The sequence below is a fragment of the Penaeus monodon genome, chromosome 8, assembly GCF_015228065.2.
Source record: "Penaeus monodon isolate SGIC_2016 chromosome 8, NSTDA_Pmon_1, whole genome shotgun sequence".
Taxonomy (NCBI): Eukaryota; Metazoa; Arthropoda; class Malacostraca; order Decapoda; family Penaeidae; genus Penaeus; species Penaeus monodon.
Window position 1 is genome coordinate 8178757 of NC_051393.1, and position 10000 is coordinate 8188756.

Genomic DNA, 10000 nt, shown 5'->3' on the forward strand with positions numbered 1-10000 from the left:
ATAAATGTGGGAAATTGAGCGATTCTTTCCTACCGGTATCAGAAACAGCAGTCACGGGACAGTGATGCGGGGACAAAGACAAGGGAAACAAAGACCAGTGAGTGGTGAGCAAACGGGAAGACCGAATAAAGAGAAGATATATTAGAAGAGGGCGCACCCTAAAGGCGATAGGCGGGTTTTCCTACCGGGGAGGGACGGGGCATGCCCCTGGATGCTGGCACTGCACCGGGGCTCATGACTGTTCACGGGTATCCTCGGCGAGGGAGAAAAACTCTGCGTCGAGTGCTTTGGATACAACTCCGGGGGGTCTGGTCGGGAGGCTGGATCACGAACCCGACGAACTATAACAGCCTCACTCTCGCTAGCTCTTGTGAATAAATCCTCGATATCCCAAGATAAAAGTCACGATTCCTGACGATGGCTACTGTATTTTCCTTTCCTTTGTCCAGTTACACAAACGCCTGTCGTTCTTGGTCCCAAGGCGGCATATATATATCAATACGACAAATCAGGTCCTCCATCCACAAGTGCCACACGGGGGACCAGCGTGAGAGCGCAGGGCGGGAGAGAGGCGGCGGAGAGTACTGCCATCCAGCGCTGCCATTCACAGAGTCGCCACCCGGCGCACGCACATGCTCACGCCGTCCGCCACGTACTCGGGATTTGTAGAAGCAAAACGTTTACTTTTCGAATCGTATGACTTAGTGGCTCCGTGGACAAAACTCTTCTAAGTTTATGCACAGATTACACGCAAGATTAAAATAAGCTACCTTCCTAACGCATTAGTCCCGTTAAGAGAAGTGCAGTACATCGTTAATCAGTTACCTCTGAACCGCGTTTTTTCGTCGCGGAGACCACCGTGAAGAATCCGGAAACCATCCCGTGACCAGGCGCACGATAATCAATGCCGCAACACGTATCAGGAATCGCACCAGTAGACCGGGGAAATTATGCCACCTGGTGAGCTGGCGGGATCCCCCGTCAGGCAGCGGGACACCTTGTATTGATCTCGTCAGCGCCTCGGCCACTCCTCGTTCCGCTCCGTCCGGCCACGGCGGCGACAGACACGTACGCAACGAACGGCGGGAGAGGCGGCGGACTCCAACATGTGGCAGACAAGAAATGGACCAGTTGGGGGAACACACACACACACGCACACACACGAGAATTCTGAGCACACACACACACACACACACACACACACACACACACACACACACACACACACACACGCACACACACACAAAGTAGAGGAGGAAGAGGAAGAAGAAGAAGAAGAAGAAGAAGAAGAAGAAGAAGAAGAAAAAGAAAAAGAAGAAAAAAGAAAAAGAAGAGAAAAAAAAAAGAAAAAAAAGAAGAAAAAGATAAGGAAAAAAAGGACAAAAAAAAGGGAAAAGGAAAAGGAAAAGGAAAAGAAAAGGAAATGAAGCTCACTCCTATCCAGAACAAGAAGCTCCACAATGGCATTTAATGAAACTACATTACTAATCGCCTCATGCCTTAATCCCACGCGGACGAGACGGATTAACTAAATACATTTACGAATCACCGAAAACGTGGCTTTACACCACTACCAAAAACCGCACCAGTATTACCACACCTTTCGACAATGACTCAATTCCCAATCTCTCTTCGGTCGCGATTTCAACGAATTCGCACTCTGTGTCCAGCCGGATCCCTTGTCCTACAGATGAAACCAAGAAAAACAAAATAATAACAATAAATTAAATTAAATAAAAATTTCCACGAAAAAAAAAAATTAACCTCTTGTCTTCCGCCATCTTTGTCTCTTAACAACCCTCTTCCTTCTGCACCATGGCAGATAGTTACAACATAATGCTTAATCTCCTCTCCTGGTTTAGTTTTAATGGGGAAACTTCGATCTCGTTACGGCTTCTTCGTAATGCAATTCTACGGTTCAGCTAATAGTCACTTTCATACTTTTCTCTCTTTTTCTTTTCTCTGTGATGTCAGTCCATCTATAAGTTTGTCTTGCTTTGTCCTTCTATATCGATTTATCTATCTATATCAGTCTATGTGTCTATCTGTCTAGCTATCTATATCTATTTATACATCCTTCTTTTCATTTGCGCGCGCACGCACACGCACGCAGACACACACAGACAGACAGACGGACACACACACATGTATACACACGTACACAAACACACACACATACACCGACACCGACACACACACACACACACACACACACACACACACACACACACACACACACACACACACACACACACACACACACACACACACACACACACACACACACACACACACACACACGCACGTACGCACACACGCGCGCACGCACGTACACGCACGCACGCACACGCACACACACACACACATATATATATATATATATATATATATATATATATATATAGCCATCTATCTATCTATAATCGTTCAAACCCAAAATTTATTCTTTTATTAAAAACGAAAACGATATGTCAATATCCTACTCTTCCTTGGGCAAGAAAAAAATGTACGAGTCTCTGGTATTTTCTCCGCCGTTTTCTTTGGGTCCAAGGTGTCGCGTTCTCTTCTCCGTTGGATGGCAATCTATGATAATCCTACATACTTGAATTTTATGCTAAAACGCGGTAAAGTAATAAATATAAAAAACAACAATAATAAGGAAACGAAAATTAATTTTGATGGCTAAAATTCCATCTGGTTTGGGATTTACTTCGAGGGGAACTTTCCTCTACCGAGTGGCCGAAATGGGGTGTGCAAGAACGAAGGCACGGGATTATATCAAATTACAATAATTGCTGTAATTATAGCAGACCTCGGGGATGTAATGCGAAATATACCAGAAACTATAATCGCATTACGGAGAACAAACCAAATTTCAAGAGCCTGAGACAAGTAGCGTTGAACATCAGCTGTGAACGGAGATCGAGAAAGAAAAAAAAGAAAAAATCCACACACAGGGGAAAGACCGCAACATCATTAGTAATGGCGTTACCATTTCCAGGTCCCAGACTGATCGATCTGGCCAAAGGTGGACGTGAGGCATGAGACACGCGACCGTCTGAGAAGGCTGCCGCACGAACACGTCTGGTCACGGGAATCCTCGCCGAGCTAACTCTTTACCGAGGACCAAGGCAGTGGGAAGTACGGGGGCGAGGGTGGTTTAGTATTTTAGTTTGGAAAAACAAAAGTTGGTTTGGATACAAAAGATGTAGGAATGTACTACGAAACATGCAACTATTAACTAAAGGGGTTAAAAAATAAATATACATACAGGTATACATATGAAATAAGAAAGATTTTATACAAAACGTAAGCTTGGTTGATGAATGGCCCTGATATGATACACGTGTGAGTAATTTACTTTCATTCGACTCACCTGGACATGGGCCTGGGCACAACCGGCACAGAACGCCACTTGGCACTGATGGCAGCGCGCCGTGGGGTTGGCCTGGCGGCAGATCGAGCAGGGCCCGGTGGCGGCGCCGTCCATGGCCTCCATCACGCCCCTCACCCACGTGTTGCTCTGCAACCCCGGCACCTGCAGGTCACGCCCGGGGTTAGTACCGCCACCTCCCTATGCTAACCTCCACCCAATAGCGTGAGCTTTGGCACGTGTTCCCACTTAACAAGGCCAGAAGTACAGTATCTCCCGCTAGTAATTTGATTAATTAAATAAATTCACGTTGGCATTTGAGTAACATCAGCAGCCAAAGCATGAGTCGGTCGCAACCTCGCACCATTAGTACGACAGGAATGCACAAGCACGAGCGTGGTCGAAGGAAGAACTTACCCCGTCCTTCGGCAGGATGGACTGCTGGCGGCACACGGGGCACGTGAGCGTCAGGGACTCCGGCGGCGTGTAGCTGATCAGGCACCGCTCGCAGAAGGTGTGCAGGCACGGTAAAACCTGGAGGAGCAGCGGGGATAGGCTGTATTAAAGGGAGTGTACATGTATTTGCACGCGCGCGCACGCACGCACGCACGCACGCACACACACACACACACACACACACACACACACACACACACACACACACACACACACACACACACACATATATATATATATATATATATATATATATATATATATATATATATATATATATATATATACACACATAATACATACATACATACATACATAATATAAGCTGCTTGAGCCGCATGTAGGACATACTACCTAAAAGGAAATCTCAGAGAAGCCACATCTGTTCACATGCAAAAGACCGCCTTCATGATCAACGATTGAAACACACGTCATGAAGGTTGAGAATAACCTTAACAAGATGAGCGGTCGATTTAGAAGTGCTTATAATTACCACTTTTTATATCAAGACCAAACTTGTAAAAACCCTAGGAATAAACAAATAATCTGGATCCAAAATAGAAATTGCTTGTGATACACCATCTTGCTTTGGAAACATTCAACGAACCTCTATCCTGCTTAATGGATCACAGCATCTCAATAAACAGTTATTAATTCGCATGTAAACAACTCTCAGAATTCAAACCAAAGAAGGATGAAAGTCGTTTGGGCAAGATCGTGTAGAATTCAAGGGAAGCTAAACAAATGCCAATGGCTATTGAACCTGGCATCTTCGGCACAGTTCATGTTGACAACCGCTTCCTATATCGTTTACTTTATATTGCGCCTGATGCACTGTTCATTCACCACTTGTGATATCTTCATGTACACTGCTATATCTTCACTTTAATTATAAATATCAAGGGTGATATGACTCTGGAATTTGGTTATGCAATATTTTCAAATGTGTCGAATGTTTGCTTAAGATCCCGCATTAGTTTTGTCCCGATGACCATGTACATAATAATTCGCACAGTTATTTCGATAAAAGCCATTATACCAATCCTTGTATGATTCAAGATTAAGCTTAAGACATTCTATACTATATTTCACAACTTATCATGCTGCAGTTAGGAGGCAATGATCACCTTAAGCAGTGACATGCGTGACACTTCAGGGAGACACGAAGCCAGAACTCTTCTAATCTCTCGTCACTGGCCAAAGCTTACACCCCACACCTTTCGAAATGCTCCTCGAGAAACGCGTGGCCAAGTGTGCACGTCACATATCCTTTAAAGATCTTGTTTAATTCCTCTTCCCTTCTCGCGACAATCTCCGATACTTCCTTCCTCGTTCGCGAGCGGCCACGTGCCGGGTCCCGCCTACACCGCCGTCTATTCACTCAGGTAGTCAGCAGCCGGAACAGGGAGGGGCTCCGGAGTAAAGGGGGGAAGGGTAGGGGGAAAACAAAGCAAAGGGGTAGACAGGGATTGGAGCTGGCACAGACAAACAGGGTAGCCAACCTCTGGATAAGCACTAAAAAGATACAGCTTGAGACTGGATAGGATGTAGGTGAAAATATGAAACGGAGAGCCAGGCCATAGAAAAAATAAAGTGATCGTAGTTGACAGCCGAATGGCAGACGGCAGACAAACAGTTACAGACAGACAGTCTAGATTTAGAAGTAGCGAGGCACGGGGGAGATGAAGCACTATATGAGCGTGGGCAGGACAGCACACACGTCTGAAGACACAGACTGAGAGTAGACAAAGGCGACAGACAGGAGTATGAGACAAACTAGACGCGTGCGGGACCACGAACACGCTCGCACACACGCGCACACCGGACGAGCTCCTACTAGTGCGTGTCTCGCCGCTCTCCCCTCAGTGCCACTCGCTCCCCTATATCCCCTCACCTCTCTCCCCTCCCCTCCCCCCTCCTGCCCCCATGCGGTCGCCCCCACAACTTCTCGTACGAAAACAAGCGTGTTTTTCTAGTGGAACCTAACCTCGCTTTCTAGCCTATGTGTTATGTCCTTTGTACACATGCATACGTATATTACTGAAAGAAATAGGCAAACAGGCATAGAAAACAAACATACAGGAACCATACAAAATATTTACGGTGCACGCTTAACAATCCATACATTCCTCGCAAATGCTGCTGGGAATTTACTACAGCCGGATCACTAGATTTCTATATAACCTAGACACCTCTCTCATATTCTCTCTCTCTCTCTCTCTCTCTCTCTCTCTCTCTCTCTCTCTCTCTCTCTCTCTCTCTCTCTCTCTCTGTCCAAATATCTATTTACATATCTATTTATCTATCTACATTCACACACAGGCACCCAGACACATATACATAAATACATACATACATACTTGCTGACAGACAGAGAGACAGACAGACACAGACTCTCTCTCTCACACTCACACACACACACACACACACACACACACACACACACACACACACACACACACACACACACACACACACACACACACACACACACACACACAACACACACACACACACCTCCAATGCGCATTCTCACACAAATAAAAAAGACATTAGTAAGGGCAATGGACTAGTTTTAACTAAGCCTAACATGGCTTATTCCTGACCTTTTCAGACTACAGTGGACGCCTACACATGGCACCTCATGTCCTAATTCATAGCTCAGGACATAAACATTCATTCAACTCCCACGGCAGGCAGAAAGGCACGCTACAGCTGCTCTAAACAATCAACCTTGTTATCAACATGTTCGTCTCACATTCCCTTATCCAACACATGACAAAAGAGGGTTATTCCAGCTGCATGACGCAATGTCTGCATGAAGAGTGAGGCTGCTCTCGTGATCTTAGCAACAAGAGTGACGTCAGCGTGACTAACGAGCGTGGCAGCGTCCCCGGGGACATGGTGGCACTGCTCACCAAAACGGCCTGCGCAGCCTCGCCCCATGAGGCTGACTTTAGCTCAAGGATTATCACCTGTGATGCCCATCTCTGTCGGCCTCTCGAAGCCCCTCGTGAACTCTGACCTTCGCTCATGGGGCATGGCCGAGAGCGGCTGTTGAATGAGAGTCAGACCTACATATTTAGGAAAACATGAAAAAAAAACTGGAAAATAAATGAAAAATAATACAAAGAAATGAAAGTGGAAGTTCGAGGAACTACCAAGCTTTATAAGTCGCTCGTTTCCGACAAACGGCAAGCCACGGGCCCTGCTTTGTATGGCGCGCGTTTACGAGACAGGGAGTGCATGCGGTAGTCAGCTCTGCGATCAATATCTGACGACAGAAGTACAAGGCAGCCATCGTGTACTGGCCACCGGGACACCCGTCACTGTCACACGTTTATGAATATTTGATCGGCGCGATGATATCTTTATAAGCACCAGGATACAGATCATTATACATTTTTATTCAACAGGTCATATAGTTCCAGTAATGTTCCATTTATCTCTGATCTTTCATCATACATTTCGACACTCCAAATCAATTTAAAGGGGAACAGACGAACCATGAATCAATAACATAAATACTGACACCCGATCAGTAGCCACCTGGACTTAGATAGCGGCGACTCACAGAATATTAACCAAATGCTTTCCATCATTCCTATGAATGGGACGCGGCTCCCTGTGTCCACACAAGGAAGCGCTGGTGCAGGACGTACCTTGGGATTGGAGTAGCGCCGCGTGCAGATCCCGCAGTGGAGAAGCTGCGAGTCCGCGGCCGAGGACCTGGAGCTTCCGCCCGAGGACGAGGCTGTGTGGCTGTGGTTGAGGACGTGGGCGAGAGGGTGGCTGTGGGCGTGTGCAGGGTCGTGGACGGGGCAACCGGTGGTCGGCGCCGGGGTTAGGGGCAGGGGGGTGGCGGGTGCTGAAGCTGGGGGCACGCTGTACGTGCCCGTGGACAAGCGATCCTCTTCGCCTTGAGGCGCCTTTCCGCCCGAGCCCTCCTGAGGGCACATGAGGGTGCAAACGGTCACATTCTACGGGACTCAACTACGTCATTAAACCGTGCTGGCAAAACGTGTGAGTGCCTGTGTGTCTAGGCAATCAGATAATTACTGACTCGGTTAATGATAAATAATAGTAAGTGTAGAACAAAAATCTCATCTAAACAATTTTTTTACAATATGGCATCAGGGGTTCGTAAAAAAAAAAAAAAAAAAAAAAAAAAAAAAATATATATATATATATATATATATATATATATATATATATATATATATATATATATATATATACATATATATATATATATATATATATATATATATATATATATATATATATATATATTGAAGCATACCTGGCTGAGCGCTGGTCGCGGGCTGTCTTCCTTCTGCTGGCGGGCGAGGACCTCCTTCTCGGGGTGCGAGGGCGGCTGCTCCTCCGAGGCGTCAGTGAGGGTGTACGTGCGGGCGCCGTCAGACGCCGGCGCAGGGGGCGGGGAGGCCATGGTGAGTACCCTGGGCGCCTGCTGCTCTTGCTGCTCCGCCTGGCGCCGGGCAGCCGCAGCCAGGTGCGCCGGGTACTGTAAGAGACGGCGAGCGTTAGACGAAGCCTCAAGGGGCGGCGCCGGAGGCCTTCACATTAGCAGCAAGTAAAATATGAATGCAGGTTTGCACCAAATCGAGGGTGGACATATGCCTGTGCGCGTTCAAAAACAATTGTTAAATACATATGCATACAAGAATACACTCACACTCACTCACTCAAGCGCGCGCGCACGCATGCCCACACACACAAGCAAACGCACACACACGCACACGCACACGCGGACGCACGCGCACACACACATACACATACACACACACACACACACACACACACACACACACACACACACACACACACACACACACAATATATATATATATATATATAAATATATATGTATATATATACTTTATATATATATATATATATATATATATATATATATATATATATATATATAAGTATATATATACATATATATTTAAGTATATATATATATATATATATATATATATATATATATATATATTTAAAAAAATCAAAAAAAATCCGTGGTATGAACTTATTATAAGAATATGAATAATTACGATGATGATAAAAACAGTAAGAGCACTTGTATCCCTAATTCATGGTTTACTAAGATAGACGCATATTTGATGAGTATACTGTATATCTCATGTAACAAAAAGATGAGAAAAAAATAAGATCGGTGGCTAATGTGAGCGCGCGCGTGTGTGCGTGTGTGTGCGCGTGTGTGCATGTGTGCGTGTGTGCGTGTGTGCATGTGTGCGTGTGTGCATGTGTGCGTGCATGCGTGTGCGACAACTGATTTACATACTGATTAATCAACCCCAAAATAAAACAACATTTGTACCATTTATTTCACGTTATGCTACCAGACACGAAAAGAGGGCGTGACTCCTCAGCCCGCACGTGACTAATGGGCTGAGTGAGTGGCGGTAATGGTCGTTACGAAGGAGACATTTTACAGTGCGCAGGAACTAAATAATCAACTCTTATGTACGAAGAGGCGTCGAATATATCTCATAAGAGAATTCTCTCTCTCTCTCTCTCTCTCTCTCTCTCTCTCTCTCTCTTCTCTTCTCTCTCTCTCTCTCTCTCTCTCTCTCTCTCTCTCTCTCTCTCTCTCTCTCTCTCTCTCTCTCTCTTTCTCTTTCTCTTTCTCTTTCTCTTTCTCTTTCTCTTTCTCTCTCTCTCTCTTTGAATGTCCTGCCTTTCTTTCTGTCCTTTCACCCGTCTGTCCGTCCATCCATCTGTCTATCTTTTCTTTCTTGATATAACACAAACTCATTTCTACCTCTCCCTCCTATTTACTCAAGGTCTGAGGTAACCTACAGAGTTGCCGCAATATCAAGCATAGCAAATGATTGTAACTTCTGTCTTCCCTGCACTACAAAACTAGAAACATAAACGGTAACTGTGGTAATCATAGACTTGGTCAATATATATCAGTAATGATCATTAGATGGTCTACAAATGGGACATACAGTACCTTATGATGGTCTAAGAGAATCGTAATCGTTTATTTAATTTTATTTGTGCTTAACTGTTTTCATTTATTTTGTTTATTTCAATATTATATATATTTCGATATTATTATCGCACACAGCTCAAATATTTCAAATTTACCTCCAGTTATTTTCTTACATGACTTTA

The 10000-nt window shown here is 45.1% G+C and overlaps 1 protein-coding gene across 3 annotated transcripts in view; it reads right to left on the reverse strand.

Annotated features, from left to right (window-relative positions):
* The window catches only part of LOC119576108 (tripartite motif-containing protein 3-like), a 108466-nt gene that overhangs the window by 9261 nt on the left and 89205 nt on the right, over window positions 1–10000 (reverse strand). The window contains exons 2-5 of one of the 3 annotated variants that reach the window (XM_037923658.1): window positions 8133–8357; window positions 7492–7776; window positions 3791–3907; window positions 3377–3538 (exon numbers count right to left, since the gene is read on the reverse strand). In XM_037923658.1, the coding sequence (XP_037779586.1) occupies window positions 3377–3538; window positions 3791–3907; window positions 7492–7776; window positions 8133–8357 (789 nt within the window). Of the gene's footprint in view, window positions 1–3376; window positions 3539–3790; window positions 3908–4956; window positions 5608–7491; window positions 7777–8132; window positions 8358–10000 lie in introns of those variants that run through there. The other 2 variants (XM_037923660.1, XM_037923661.1) reach the window with 2 other exon arrangements.